This window comes from Aulostomus chinensis, chromosome 24, assembly GCF_037954235.1.
Source record: "Aulostomus chinensis isolate RoL2024-O1b breed Wild chromosome 24, RoL_Achi_v1.0, whole genome shotgun sequence".
NCBI lineage: Eukaryota > Metazoa > Chordata > Actinopteri > Syngnathiformes > Aulostomidae > Aulostomus > Aulostomus chinensis.
Window position 1 is genome coordinate 7,136,055 of NC_141343.1, and position 16,277 is coordinate 7,152,331.

General features: G+C 42.9%; 1 protein-coding gene and 1 long non-coding RNA gene across 3 annotated transcripts; one reads left to right on the forward strand and one right to left on the reverse strand.

Annotated features, from left to right (window-relative positions):
• Positions 1-203: 203 nt before the first annotated feature.
• LOC147238569 (uncharacterized) lies at positions 204-3,079 on the reverse strand. The gene is made up of 3 exons (XR_015111911.1): positions 2,827-3,079; positions 1,541-2,661; positions 204-825 (listed from the first exon to the last, which is right to left on the reverse strand). It is a non-coding gene; the product is annotated as an uncharacterized LOC147238569 (long non-coding RNA).
• Positions 736-15,331, forward strand: capgb (capping protein (actin filament), gelsolin-like b). 2 transcript variants are annotated; one of them, XM_086198167.1, is made up of 9 exons: positions 736-866; positions 9,349-9,542; positions 10,468-10,622; positions 11,967-12,125; positions 12,245-12,394; positions 12,478-12,564; positions 12,639-12,771; positions 14,781-14,872; positions 14,968-15,331. In XM_086198167.1, the coding sequence occupies exons 2-9, from the start codon at positions 9,350-9,352 to the stop codon at positions 15,031-15,033; spliced, it is 1,035 nt and encodes a 344-aa protein (XP_086054293.1). In that variant the 5' UTR covers positions 736-866; position 9,349; the 3' UTR covers positions 15,034-15,331. The 2 variants fall into 2 exon arrangements, with proteins under 2 accessions (XP_086054293.1, XP_086054292.1); XM_086198166.1 differs by lacking the exon at positions 736-866 and adding an exon at positions 3,447-3,577.
• The last annotated feature ends 946 nt before the right edge of the window (positions 15,332-16,277 follow it).

Genomic DNA, 16,277 nt, shown 5'->3' on the forward strand with positions numbered 1-16,277 from the left:
TAGCTGTGAGGTTGAGCTCACATTAAAGTCACAACAAATTCTATGTTGTTACAGTATTTAGGAGAGGAAAAGCGCCAATTACAAGTGTTCTTCAGCTTGTTTTATATTTTTGGACATTTATTTTTAAAGAAAGGTAAGGATAGAGATACAAATGATACACTATTGTAGCTAAAAGTACAATTCTTTATTTTCTACAATGTTTTTTGCTATTTCTTGAGTATATGTTACCATTTTTAAACTTGAAGATGTAAAAATATCTATTATAGGTAACTACAATTTTACAATTTCAGATTTTATGTACAAAACATAGCCTTAAAACCTTGCAGTGCTGAAGTGCCCCTCAACATGTTAGTCAAGATACATCCAGTACCATAATATATATATTTAAAGAGCTGAGAAACTTTTTTTTTAGAATGCTGACATCTCATGATGACTGTATATCATCAGAAGATATGCAAATAATTACTAACATGACCTCAGTTCCTGTAGTTCTTATCACCATGGAGTGAAAATGTCCTCTGTTCTTCAGTCATTTTCAATATATCCCTTTAATAAACTACCTAACACTTTTCTGTTGATACTTTCATTCAAAAGAAACAAAATAATATTGAATTAGCATGATAAGAAGAGAAAAGCGTTTTCGTATATGCGTACCACACCTATATTCTGCAGGAGGTTCCTTCGTCCTCTTGGGGGCGCTGTCATCTCTTTGTGAACTCCCTTGACAGGAAGTGCTCTTGTCAATCAGGCTCTTTTACAAAGAGGCCAAGAACCATGAGAATGGAGGTACCAGAACCAAAACCAGGAGCTGGTTGATGTTTAAATCTGCAACAAGACAGTTGGTCATCAGTATTCAGAATTAACAGGTGAGTTGTTAAGCTATGGAAGCAGAATTTATTTTCAAATAAAATCAAAAATGGCAGGTTTAAGTGGTTAAGTGGTAGCTCTCAGAGGTGGTAAGTAAAACCAGTTGAACTCAAGCAGGCGTGTGTTTATTTTACTCAAGATGGAAGTACCTGCCGTTACTGACCTGAAGTATCCTACAGCTCAGTACATAGTCTTGTTGGTAAAACACATGGTAGGCAAAAACATTAGTGTATAGCCTGCGCTAATTAGCAAAGCTTCCTGTGACCATCAACAGAATATGGCCAATGTACAGTTCTTAATACAGCATCCATCCATCCATTTTCTACCGCTTGACTGGTTAAGGGTCGCGGAGGGGGGGGGGGGGCAACCATTCACACTCACAGTCACACCTACAGTCAATTTAGAGTATCAATCAGCCTCGTCCCCTCTTGATGTCTTTGGACTGTGGAGGAAGCTGGAGTACCAGAGAGAACCCACACAGGAACAGGGAGAACGTGGAGACTCACACAGAAAGATCCTGTGCTGGAGCCGGGACTCGAACCCAAAAACGTCTTGCTGCGAGGCGACGGTGCTGACCACTGCACCACCGCTGCCACCCTTTGAATCCTACAGATGGTCCTTTACTGTTCCATCCACCACCACAGTGGCAAACAGATGTGTGATGGCGTATTACCTTTGAAAAGGGAAGTGTGGCACTTGTTGATGCAGAAATGACCCACTATGGATGCCCCAACAACAACCACAAGAAGACTGTAAGTATGTTTGGAGTGAGGTTTGTCTATCAGTTGTGAACAGGCCTCAGCACAGTTGCCCTTAGTCTCCTCCTGCACTCCAACCTCCTCAACCTGCAGCTCAACCTCCTTGGCCTGCTGCTCAGCACCATCTTTCAAAGCCGGTTGGGCATTAAGGGAGCTGAAGTTGACGAGGAGCAGAAGTACATGAAGGTTTTTTTCTTTCTCCTGTTCCGAACTGTAGTCCATTCGTCCTCAGCCTTCTTTGCCCGCTGTTCAACCTTCCACACCTCGGGCTTCTATTTGTCCGTTTTGGCCTGACTCCAAGGCCTTCAGGATCCTTGCTTCTCTCCGCAGCTCAGCATTTTGGACCTCGGCTGCCTCCTCCCGAAATTCAACCCGCAGCTCAGCCTGCTTGGCCAGGCGCACAACCTCCAGAATCTTTGCTTCTCCCTGGAGCTCAGCATTCATGGCCATAGCCAACTCATTCTGCAGCTCAGCTTCCCTGTCTAGCTGCTCAGCCCCCAGGACTCTGGCTTTGTTCTCCTCGACTGCCTCCCCCTGCAGCTGATCTTCCTTGGCCTCACGGTCAACCTCCAGTACCCTGGATTTGTTCTTCTCAGCTGGTTCCCTCCACAGATGATCCTACTTGTTCAACTGGTTGGCCTGCAGTGTATCCTCATTAGTCTGCAGGAAGCCTGAATGTGTCTTTTGCTGGAGCTCACTTTGTACCAGTGCGCTTATGTTTCTGAGACATTCACGAGAGCTCTGTCCTTCTCTCAGTATGAGCTATAACCTTGGTATCCTAGCTGGGAGTGAAATTCTGCTTTTTTGTATGTTTTATATTAGCAAGTCTTTTTTTTGTGTTAAATTGAGGGGTTTTCAGCCGTATCCACAACTCTGTAACATGCAGGATCTCATCTGGCCCCTCAATCTCAACCTTCGGGACAGTGGCTTCCTCTGGTGCTCTTGCCCCCCGCCGCTGCACAGGCTGCCTCTCATCCTTCCGTGGCCAGGCTGCTCCTCCTGTAGCTATTCCTCTTCGGACTCCCAGTTGCCCCACCTACCTGCGGCTAACGAATGGCCTTTCGCTTAAGCGTTACCAGGCATCTTGGTTCCTTTTGATTAACTCCTAAATTGCTCACAATCTGTGTCATAGGTGTTTCTAGCGTACAAGATTCAAGGTTGTGGAAATATTTTAAAATGGTGACACCATTTCTTTACATACCGCGTCATCAGTGCATGTGAGAGACGATCCTCTGCGACATCACGTGGCAGCCTCATTCTCTCTTCGACTGGTTGCTTAACGATTTGTAATCTGCAGGTTTAGTAATCTGTGGAAATCATGAATCACTGGTTTCACCCCCTGCCTGTGCGCTTGGAAACTCATGCGTTGCATCAGAAAGTTATCTCAAGCAGCGCCGTGATTCCTCCACACATGGGCGTGTTGGAGTGGGAGAATCCATGTGTGACAAATAAGTGTGTTTGGGTCTGTTGCCATGGTGATGTCTGCCGTTGAGGTTGAATCTTTGAGAATAAAAGCTATGTTTTTTTTTTATAGTCAAGAAACTTTGAACTGATATATTATGAAGAAATTTGAAAACGAGGCAGAGGTTTCCTAACTTGAGTCAGACTTATTTTGTGGTGGGTGATCATGAATCTTTTTCTTAGTCCCCCCCCCCCCCCCCCCAGGCTTCAAAGAGTACATAAATCATTATTAAATGGACTTTTGCTTTGTCATGCTTCCTCCTTTTTGTTTGAATCCACTCGAGTCTCATTTCCATCCAGTTTCCGTGCTTTTTGCTTTTATACGTGTTTGAGTCGGGGGGGGGGGGGGGGGGGGGGCTGGGCTAAAACTGCTGCAGACACAGGCAGGAAATTTTGAGTGAGAGAGAGAGACTTTGTGTGTTTGAGACTGGCACAAGTACGCTTCTCTCGGCTCAGACTTGTCCAGACGCACCGTTACCTCACTAGTCAAGGTAAGCTTCGTGGTGCGCATTCTTCTCTACGATCCTTGAGCTCTTATTTCTCAGCCCAAGTACTGATTTTCCTTCAATGATCTGTCTGCTCAGCGCATTCTTCTTCCTGGTGTCAGCTGAGAAACGTCACAGCTGAACAATAAATCTTCTCTCTCTCTCTCAACATCCATTTTTTTCAATTTAGGGCTGCTCTACTTTTCTTCTATCAGTTCAACATTTAATTTCCTTTCTGCTAGTCTCTCACTTCCTTCTCATCACCGGCTCTTTCTCTGCTGCTGTGCAACAACTTCCTGAAAGTCAGGGTGGGGTATTCAAGCAGTGAGACGCTCAGATTGCTTTTTCAGATTCTTCTACCGCTGATCCTTGGTATAGAACAGTAGTCCTCAAATATTCTAAATCAGCCTCCTGATCCTTCAATTAACTTGGAACTTCCTAACTTAACCAATGATTTATTTGAGGAAATATTGTTTGTTTACCTGCGGTCAAATCAATAACCGGGGGTAACTTTATTGTGGCGCACTGCTTCCTGGTTCCCTCTGGCCTGGAGGCCAAAACACACACACACACAAAGTTAATTTTGCTTTTGCATCGCACACCTTTGTGTACTTTTGACCCTTTATATGTGCCGTTGTAGCCTGACTTCAGTTAAAGGTAAATATATCGACGGCAGCAATGTGGTGTATGACGTCAGGTCAACGATGTTATTGCTTAGCTGAGAAATTAAATATAAATGACGCCTGATTTGTTGGGAAGTTTGCTTATTAGTCATCCTCCCTAGAGCCAGACAAAAGGGTGGATGCTGGCTGACCGCTAGTTAGCTTAGCACAATGAATGGCAGTAGGTGGGAAATGTTAGCATCCCCCTCTCAAAAGTTATCCTTGCTGGCGGTGTCAATTAGTTGCGCTTCTACTCAACAAACATTTTATTTTGTAGGCTGATGTTACAACTGCGCTTTTTCTGTGCACAGTGAAAACACTGTGCTCGGCCAGGAAAGTAGATCTGCCTATGTGTCTGTTACCAAATTTCCAGTGTTTTGTCATTTTAAATGGTTATTTCCAACAAATGCTAAACACAACCCTTACTATATTAATGGCTGAGGCGTGTCAACACTTCCCTTCCGTTACCATTCGTGGTGCTAAGCTATGTAGCAGTCAGCCAGTCTCAGCTTCCCAATGCAGCACAGAGGGGAGACAGATATCCATCTTCTTGTCTGGCTCTGGAGTGGATGAACAATTAGCAAAAAATGTCATATTCCATAAACTTAGGATCCATAATTACGCTCAAGCTAATTACTTCCTTTTTTATTTTCAGGATTTTTTTTTTTCTTAGCCTACTAGACGATACATGTCGTCTGCTTCGGGGGGCGACTAGTGCTATTTTTCTTATATTTTCATGTTTCATGTATAATTATTTCATGCATAATTGTGTGTCATCAGCATAAATAGGAAATTAACTTTGTGTAATCAATAATTAAAAAAGAAATTGGGACCAAGACAGTTTCCTTGTGGAACACAAAAAGATATAATAAATCATATGTTGTGTATCTTTTGATGCCTTTTTTCTTTGTTTTAAAAAAAAAATTAAAAGAATGTGAGATGACACAAAATTAGAGGAGGGGAAAGAGGAAGTGCTCATATGAGTAGGTAATTATCCTGTAGGTGTTTAGCATTAGCCAGGAACTAGGAACCCGACTCTACCCCCCCTCTCTGACACACACACGCACACGCACACACACACACGCACACACACACACAGACACACACCCCTAGCATCACCTCCACAGGCCGCAGGTAGGCTTTCATCATGCCGGCTTCAGTTACCTCCTGTATATAAGCTAACCAGGCCAGGTTAGCGCAAACGCTCCTTGCCAGACCTCCTTACAACCTCATACACACACACACACACACACACACACACATACACTCACACACACACACACACACACACACACGAGTGGACACGAAGAATGGAGCTGGAGTCACACAGCATGCCGCAGATACCAGGGGAGATCATACAGTTAAGTGGGTCTTTTCTCTACTTGCTTTAGGATGTAGTCTCTCCAACAATTGTAACCCTAACCTGGGGGCCCCTGCGTGAGCTGGCTTCTCTCCTCCTCCTCCTCCTCCTCCTCTACCATCTTATGTTCAAATATTCGCTCCGGCTGCTGGTTTGGACCCGTAACAAACCGCCACTTTTTTCACAGTTCATCAGATTGCCGCGAGTGTAAAAAAAAACCAAAAAAAACTAAAATCCCGTCTGTAAGCTAAAGCCAACGCTGAAAGACGTGAAGGGACGTTGTCCACATCCTGTTACCTGACATCCTGTTTGGCTATCAATCATTTGCATCAAAATTTGTTTGCGCTGTCCAATGAGTCATTTTTCCCCCTCGCACTCATGCAGAGCATCAGTCCATCGGCCTTCTTTATCAGTTATGACTGCGTCCTGGCGCCTGCTTCAGAGCTGACTTATAGGACAATAACAGTCCCTTAACCTGCAGTAAATGCTTCATCCAACCAACCTGCATGTTTATTTGTACGATCTGAAAAACACACGAGGCTTTTATCAACCAGCCAACGATTCTCTGTGGAAGTACACGTTATTCTGTTATTCAAAACATCAAGAAGGCCTGCTGTATTTAATATGTTAGTGAAAACTACTTCGACTTCATAAAAGCCATCAAGTGTTTTAATTGGATAATCTACTCTGCTGAAATGTAACTTTCAGTGTTTTTAGTTGTTTGGGTAAGTATGCAGGAAAAAAAAAAAAAGAGAGCGACTATGAGGTACGTCTGAAAGCTTTACGCGAATCAAAACTCTGAGTTTTTGGGACGTAAAACCAATCCAGGGTGACCATATTTTGATCACAAAAAAAGCAGGACACTCGGCTAGGCAATGAGAAACTCAAATAATACTTGAAGTTGAAGCTCCCTCTGTATGCACAGAAAATTGTTCTATTACGAAACAAAATTAGGAGAGGCCATGAAAACAGGACATCTGGTCACCCTAAACCAGTCTGGATGGATGATTGATTGATTGCAGATATTTAGCATCAGTGCTTCGCATGCCGGACGGTTTGCGAATTTCTTTTGTTTGCTTTCGCAGTGAATTGAATGTTTTGTTTTATTTCCAGAAAATAATAGCGGACACATTCCAATCAATTTCGATATGCCATCACTAGTGTGTGATGAATGGGTTTAACTTGAAACGTAACGGAGGGAATACTGACGGAAGTAATCACTCGCGTTCAGCTGTCTGTTTATTAGCTACTTAGCAAAACAGGCCAGCATGAATTCTATGAAGGTTACAGTGTTAATTACTAGCTTTTACAGTAAGTAAGAAGTGGGTATCTGTTACTGTGTGTGTGTGTGTGTGTGTGTGTGTGTGTGTGTGTGTGTGTGTGTGTGTGTGAGAGAGAGAGAGAGAGAGAGAGAGTGGGTGAAGACATCACCCACTGAAAGTATTGCAGGAGTGGTTTTGACAGCCGCACGTCTGTCTGTCTGACAGATGTTGTCCCGGCAACACGATACACAACCTAATCAGACTTGAAATTTTGGTTGACATAGCAACATTGTCTATCATATAAACTACTGACTAAGCTTTAGTCATTTTGAGGGTAATTTTAAGGGGTGTTATTCAATATTTGTACTGCAGGAATATTAATATGCTCAAGGCAAATATCAATATTTTCATTCAAAAAACAGCTGCTATAAATAAATCTGTTGTGATCATGATTCAACTAAGCACATCTGATTATCTGATTTGTTCAATAACAATTGTGATGACGTATTTAATCGATGATCAAGGAATTCCTTTTTTCATCTAAGTATATTTTATTCCTTCTCTCTATTGATTTGAACAGAAAATATGATTATCCAACCCAAAAATGTTATATTTTTACCCCAAAAATGTCATTTGTTTACCCCAAAATAGATTAAATTTACCCCAAAAATTACAATCTTACCCAAAAAACATGACATTCCTACCCTAAAAGGACATGCTTACCCCCTGAAATATGAGATTCTTAACCAAGAAATGACATTCAGACCCCAAAAAAAGTCTCACGTCAGAAGCGCAGAGTTGTGAAATCTATTGCAACATCCCAAAGCGGTGAAGATAAAAGTCTTAGAATTTATCTGATTCTATCAATCCGACCGCAGAGAACAGGAGCAGGCGTAGACGATTGATAGGGGGGAGGTCTCTTCCTCAGTAAAAAGTAGACGTACCCAGATGAGTTGCCTTGTGGACAGAAAGTAAAAGTGCAAATTCTACATGATATTTGTGTTTGGAGTGTTCCATCAATGCCTTAAGATCATGCTAAAGTTCTTTATGTTCTAGTGTTGCTGCTCTGATTTCTGGAAGTTGGCAGCTTTAAATTTGAAAGGACATCATTTACTTTTGCGTGTGTGTGTGTGTGTGTGTGTGTGTGTGTGTGTGTGTTTTCTACGCAGCATCACCAGGAACTGATGAGGTCTGTTAAACGTGGTGATGTTCTAAAATGCAAAGATGCAAAGTACAGACACCTGGTACATCAGCTCACTGTGACATGATCCAGCTTGCATGCAGCCGCGCCTTCTTACCTGTAATGAAACAAGTGCTGCATTTAAAAAAAGACCAAAAAAAACCAGTGTAAAGTAACTTTGAGCAGTGACTAATAACTCATCATGTGTTGCGTGCACACACACACCCTTCCCTCCCTCCCTCCTGCCCACATCTCATCTGTGGTTTGCGTCAGGCATCCGACTGACGAGTTGTGAACTTTATTTTTTCCTAGACAATGTGGGGTTTTACTTCCTCTCACTCCAGCCAACCATTTATTCTAAGTGACACACAACGTTGGGTCTTCATACATCCTCTTTCCTCCAGCTTCTCCTTTCTCACCGACTCAAAGGGCCTTTTGTATGTGTGTTTCTCTATAAATCCTATTAGTCCGACACATCTGACACCTTCCAGCCTCTCCAGCATACTGCTGTATTTTATGACAGCCGCTAACGGTATTGCGATGCGATAAAAACCCATGGCGATGTTGTGAAAGGCTTTTTCTAAGATAAGATAAGTAAGATAAAATAAACCTTTAATCGTCCCACAGTGGGGAAATTTACATTGTCACAGCAGCAAGAACAAAGGAGAATTTAGCATAGATAGTATTTGAAGATAAGTAGAAGAAGAAGAATATAAGAAGATAAATATAAGGGATAGTGCAAATGTACAAAAAATAACTGTGCAAATGTGTAAAAATAAGTAATATATAGGAGTAATACACAAAGTAAACGAGGAAGAAGAGGGAAACTTGGAGAAACCAGACGAGCTGCACATTTAAAACTCTGATACCGTGCAGTTTTTAACACTTTTACGTGTTAAATAATTCAGTCATGCCCCACAGTTCTGTTCATCCTCCATCTGTGGTTGCATTGCCACGATGTTTGTATGCAGAAAATACTGCGCTGAGTTACTAGCCAGTATTGCGAGAGACGTAAACCGGTTCTGATGGGATGAGGTCGACTCCAGTGTGACATCACTCCAAGTTCCGACCCCTGATTCCGATGCTGCGACACATTTTATACGCTGTCGCAATTTACGAGAGACATATCGAGATGCCACAATATATTGCGTTTGTACATCAGATGTCAAATGTTTGATCTAAAGTTTCCTGGCGTTACGCATCGCGACACATCGCCGTATCGATATTTTTTTCCCAACAATATACCGTGAGGTCTTCCTCTCCGTACCAAAGTTGACCCACTCCCACATCTCCTCCCTTCTCTCTCCTCCCAGCATGCTCCCCTTCAAGGCAGCGCCGGGTCAGTTCGGTCCAGAGGTTCGTCAGCAGGGCCTCCATGTGTGGAGGGTGGAGAAGATGAAGGCCGTGCAGTTGCACCCGTCTGAGGTGGGAGCCTTTTTTAACGGGGACTCCTACCTGGTGCTGCAGAACCGCGGGGAGCAGGGAACCGACCTCCACATGTGGATAGGTGAGTGGGAGTATTACATTTGAGGATTACGCAGCGTGGAGCTCCGCGGCGTGACCTGAGGCAAAAGTTCGCTTTTGTGTGAGTAGATGGAGCCGATTGTTAAAATGTAATTAACTGATGATGGGACAAGCTAATTAATGAAGTCCACACACACACACACACACACACGAGTTCCTGCTGCCACAAGAGGTGATGTCACCTGAGACCTCTGGATGGAGAGGGACTACGGGATGCTGATGATGAGAGGAAGAAGTCCCGAGGGATGGGTTTTTGAGCGGAGTGCATTAAAAATTCAGGATCTGTTACAATACGCAAATGTGGCCTGCGTGTATCAGATGCTTAGGTAACACTAAGCTGAGTATAGCCGCCTAGCCCTGTGTTGTTGACCTCTGACCTCTGGAGGTCTTTTCTGGTATCACTAACAACTCCTCCACCACACTTCTCACCCTCTCTCCCTAACACTTTTCTTTCAGGGGGGCCAAAAAGACGCCACATTGGTTTACTGGCTGTTAACTGGATTTTTAACCACATACAACTGGAGTTTTCTCAGTTATCATGCCTGCTTTTGTTTCATTCTTAGCATTTTTACATGAGACACATTTTAACGCTTTAGGTTATTTGTGCAATGATTCAAACAAATGACTTGGACCCTTTTCAAGTCTTGATCTGAAATCAGAGCTTGAGAAAATACCCTGGTTGAGCTTTTGCGCATTGGTTGGACAAGGAAAAGTCAAAAATGAGGTCTCTCAAATTCTCCAAAAGAAAAAAAGAAGAAGATGTCAAATCAGCTGCAAAAGCACATGTTTTTAGTCCAAATGTTGCAAAAAATCATAAATAAATAGGTTGTAAAATGAATACCTGCCTGTTCTAAAGGTTCCAAGTCGAAGAACCTTGTTTCAGCATTCTCAATGTCTCTGCGACGCAGGTGAGAAGTCGTCCCGGGACGAGCAGGTAGCGTGTGCCATGCTGGCCACCCAGCTGGACAACTTCCTGGGTGGTGACCCTGTTCAGCACCGGCAGGTTCAAAGCTACGAGTCTCCAGAGTTCATGGCGCTCTTCCCCAGAGGGGTCACCTACAAGGTAAGGACCTGATCCTGAAGACCACATGAACCAGTTTGGGTTCGGATGCCTTTAAAAAAAATAGGACCATGGCAAATTAAGCCACTATGATCGTCATTTGCTTTAAGAGTCAGAATCGGTAGCAGGAGGTGTAAAATATTTGATTTTATTTAATCCACATAGCATGCGGTCACATTTGGGCCTCATCTGGGCCTCATTTGGCACTTCTGGCTCTGATGTGGGCCAAATTTAGGCCAAACATTAATTGTTATCTTGAGTTGTTACGTACTCATTTAAACTGCTGGTAAAAGTAACAGCAGATTTAAAATGGAGTCGTTAACGAAGAGGAAGCGGCTAACCGCTAGCGGAGACCGCTAGTTTTTCTGTTAGCATGAGCGCTCAGGGTGTTGGTGAGTTAAAGAATACTGAAAGAGTCTTCCTGCTTTTTGTGGCGCTTGTGTTTGTTGGGTGTTGTTGTTCTGTGCTGGATGGACTGATATTGATTGTTTAGCCGTTGAGGAGTTGTTTTGGTTTTTGTTGTTTTTTTTTGTCTGCTGACTGTGGTTGTAATCACTCTGTGGGAGTGTATGATTATAGTCTGGGTGTGTCATTTATTATTTGATGGGGACATGATCATTTATGTGGTGATTGTGATGATTATTGATAGGTAGGCAACGTTTAAATGGGCGGACACTTGGAAGTGAGGTGTGTGTGTGTGTGTGTGTGTTGCGGGGGGGGGGGCAGTTTCTTCAACATACTGAGAGTAAACTGGGTGTCTAGAATATAAAAACATTTGAGAGCCATGGTACAAAAAAAAAATTGATTACACCTAGAGTCAGAAGTATGAGAAAATTAAAGATAAAAGAGACAAGATAAAAGCTGGGCTGTCATCTCCCTGAGTGTAATGTAAAGAGAGAGAGAGAGAGAGAGAGAGAAAGTGCTCCCTCTTATGTTTATAGACAAATATTTACTATTACCATTACTGATTTGGGTTATTATTGTTATTTTATCAGGTTGCACAATAATCAGTATGTACAGATATTTGTCTTTTTTTCCCCTGTAAATTAATGAATTCGACAAACTTTCCCAGAACTAGCAATGAATTAGCTTCAGGAAACATTTGTAGTGATTGGAATTCGTCGGCGGGCAGTAGCACTTTCATGAATCACTTTATGATTTTACGGCAGGCAGGTTGTCGTGTTCTTATGGTCTTTGGCGAAGCGCCTTAACATGGCTTCGCAGGTGCCTTCTTGGTTGACCTCATTAAAATAAAAGTTATTTCTCGGTGATATTTGTTTCTGGAAATTCCTCTTAGCCTGGCAGAAACATGGTGCCCAATTTGAAATGTGTTCTTTTCTGTCCCAGGATGGCGGCGTGGAGTCAGGCTTCCGCAGGCCTCAGGGATCAGGGACGGTGCAACGCCTCTACCAGATCAAAGGGAAACGCAACATCCGTGCCAAGGAGGTGGAGCTGTCCTGGAAGAGCTTCAACAAGGGGGATTGCTTCATCCTGGACCTTGGAGAGGTGACTACACACACACACACACACACACACACACACACACACACACACACACACACACACACACACACACACACCCTTGCTGAGTTTTTTGCGAAAAAACAATAAACCTCTCCCTCCAGACCATCGTGTCGTGGATCGGCTCGCAGGCCAACATCTTCGAGAAGCAGAAAGTACGCGAGATCGCCTCGCTGATCCGCGACACGGACCGACACGGAAAAGCCCGCATTGTTGACATCAGTGAGGGGGAGGAGCCTGAAGAGATGCTCAAGGTAAGATGCGGCTTCATCGCATTTATCTTATTGTTTCAGTTCAGATTCAAATTTAAGGGTTAATGCGCCATGTTGACGTGCAGGTCCTGGGTCAGATGCCTGAGCTGGCCGAGAGCACGCCAGAGGAAGACAGCAAAGCCGACGCCTCTAACTCCGCCTCCCTCTACAAGGTCACTTACACTGGACACCAAGGTTTAACCTGTTTTAAAAACATCATCGAAACTTCGTACCTTCCACCCCGTAGGTGTCTGATGCCACAGGATCCATGACGATGAACAAAATCTCTGATAAGAGCCCGTTTGCCAAAGAGCTGCTGGTTCGGGACGACTGCTTCATTCTGGATAACGGCGCCAACGGAAAGATCTTTGTGTGGAAAGGTGACGGCTAGACCTGGAACACCTGGTGTTCTGTACCTAACGGGATGAAATTCCCTGTCTTGGAACAGTGGCACAGTCAACACGCATATTTTAGGCCTAAAAGAACAACAATGAAAGGAATTAGAATGTCATGTTCCAGAGATAACCCAAGGGAAGTGTCTGCGGATTTGTTTGAAAAGAAAAATGAGCGTATTAATTCAGAAATACAGCCTCGTTTCTGTGAATGGGATCATTTCTCTAATAGTAAAAAGAAAAATCCGCTCTTTTTTCAGTTTAGTTTAATCTGGTTTTATTTTGGTTTGAGACCTTCTGATTCTGAGTATCTCGTGGGATTTTGAGCTTTTCTCGGTCTGAGTTAATAAGATAATATTTAAGAAAAACTGCCCCGCTGTTCCGGATTAATGATAATTAAGTCTTTATTCCAAGAAAAGAGACGGGATTTTTTTCTCACGTGAGTGCGACGCGGTTTCACATAACTGAGCCTGCAGCTCGTGACTATAAAACGTTATCATCTCATACTCCTGAAGGTTGGTTGTTTTTTTTTTTAATAGGGTGATTTTTCTACAAGTCTTCATAATTTTACTGTGGACACATTTGGACTCTCACACACTCGTTAAAATCTCTGCCAAGATAAATTAGGTCCTTTCACAGCAGGTGGACTGCAACATGGTAGCTGCATGGTCCCTAGCGTAGAACTGGTTGGAATGCTGAGGGATCGTGGGTATCGTAGTACAGCTGAGTTTCCTTTTTCCTCCTGTCAGTACGTCAGCTCCACCCATGACCGTGAACCAGAGGTGTATAGTAAAGAAGAGTTTTAGCTGATTCCTTTCTTTTTTTTTCGACATAACCTTGCGTAAGAGTGAGCTTCCAGTCGCCATGACTATTATATCATTGTTGAAATGGGAAAACATCTTATCAGTTTATAACATGTTATTTAGAGATTAAACTGTAAATATGTACACAAACCGGTGTATGTATGAATGTGTCAGAGTGCACTCGGAGGGCGGAGACTTTTAGCCACGTTGCACAGATCTTCCCCCAAAAATGTAATGTCTTCTTCTTTGGCACGTGTCACACCCCTCCAACAAAAAAGGTGAAAATCAACTGTGTGGTTTTTGTATAATTGTGCAGACACACAAACAAACACACAAACAAACAGCAGCAAAAACATTAGCGCCATGGTGGAGGTAAACAGGACATTTTTGCGCGATAAGAAGAACCCGTGACACCTTTTTGCTGCTTTTACTCAAGTGAAAATGTTTGCGCGCCCGTCCGTAACAACCCACCGTGCTGTGAAACAAATAATGTCTCATTTATTCGAACTTTTATGGAGGCTGGATGGCCAAAATCACAGCAATGACAGGAAACCTGCATGGACGTTTGACAAGATGTAATAAATGAATAATAACAATCTGTAGTTTCAATTCAGTTGCGTTGAATTGGATGGAAAACTGGGGGCTTGTGGGTATTGTAGTTTATTGTTATCCCGCATGTAAAAAATTCAGAGAATTTTTGCACAATATTTCAACCATATAAAGAGGCCAGCAATTTATTTTCACAAAGACCGATTACTCCATGAGTGATAAACCAATGTTGCTCTATTTTCCTTATTTCCATCCATATTTTCCTTTTCGTGATTGAGCAATGAGGGCAGAATTTTAAAATAAATTCTGAACAAGAACAGACGTGACGCCGAGTAAGTAACGTGAAACTTGAAGCTTCGGGCGAAGCTTTGGTTGCTCTAGCACCACCACCTGGACTGTTGGCTTATAAAGAAGATTAAGATTAGACTGGACCCAACACTGAATTAAATTTCATGCATTATTACATATTTTGTTCCTTGTCCAAAAGCTGCCCGTCTTATGGGAGTCATGAATACAATTGCAAACCTCTGCAGCGTCACACGAGCCCCGCCCCCTTCTTTTAAAGTTCCCAATTCCTATTTTCACCTTCACTTGCTGTCCGCGTTCCAGCTTTAACGTTTAACGTCTTTCATCGATGACCATCAGGTAACGGAGCGAACGCCGAGGAGAAGCAGGCGGCCCTACAGGTTGCGGATAACTTCATAGATCAAATGAAGTACCCCAGGATGAAGACACAGGTACTGACTCCGCCTACACCAGTGTAAACACAAGCTCTGACATCCTCTGCAATTTTTTGGTTTTTTTTTTATGTTACTATTGATGGTGGCTGCAGGTGGAGATCCTGCCGCAGGGGAAGGAGACCATCATCTTCAAGCAGTTCTTCAAGAACTGGAACTAAACTTTCCCTGGACAACTGGAGAAGAGGCTCAGTATACATTTCATTTTTTTTATATGCAGTTACTAGTATGTACATATTTGTAAGGTACTGAAGGAGGGTTCTGTTACTTGTTTCAGGCTTTAATAATAGAATCAGAGAAGTGATGCCACTTTTATAAATGAATGTTTCCTCTGGTGAGAATATAAATACACAGTATAAAGAAAAGAACCTCAAGTTTGTGACTTTTTTTTTTTTTTAAGAAATTCTTATTGTGTAACAAATTTAACTGCATTTGGAAAAAATAAATCTGAAACTACTTTTAAAAGGTTTCCTCTTTCCTCCTGTTACATCAGCTTTGCCTCCACCCACCATAGGTGACCAAAGGTATACAGTGCATAGGCATTCTTTTTATTATCATCATATAACCTTGTTGAAAGTAAGTTATCAGTTGCTTGGACTGCGTGAATGTATGTTATCAGTAAGGCAACGGAGTGAGGGTTAGTGGTGGAAGTTGTTTGTTTTTTTAACAAAATTGCCAATAGTAGTGAGGGATATATACTTCACTTATCAGCCCAATGATATTTCTTCTCCACAATATCAAAACATCTTATCAGTTTACGACATGATAAGAGATTAAATCATTCAACTGCACTGAACTGTTTATGTACTAACGTGCCAGAGGGCGGCAGCACGGTGGTGCAGTGGTCAGCGCTGTGGCCTCACAGCAAGAAGGTTCCAGGTTTGAGTCCCGGCTCCATCACAGGATCTTTCTGTGTGAGTCTGCATGTTCTCCCTGTTCCTGTGTGGGTTCTCTCTGGTACTCCAGCTTCCTCCCACAGTCCAAAGACATCAAGAGGGGACGAGGCTGATTGATACTCTAAATTGACTGTAGGTGTGACTGTGAGTGTGAATGGTTGTCTGTCTCTATGTGTTGGCCCTGCGATGGACTGGTGACCTGTCCAGGGTGAACCCTGCCTCTCACCTGTTGACACTGGGATAGGCTCCACCCCCTGCGACCCTTAATGTAGGAATAAGCGGAAGACAATGGATGGATGGATGGTATCAGAGGGCTACCTCAACCGAACCTAATGTAAAAAAATGTCACTTTTAGCCATGTTGCGCACATCTGCCCCAGAATTTAATATGTTCTTCTTAGCGACATTTGACACGCCGCCACATAATTGGTGAAAATCAGCTTAGTAGTTTTTATGTCATTCTGCTTACAAACAAACAAGCAGGAGCAAAAAAATGGCGTGAACATGACA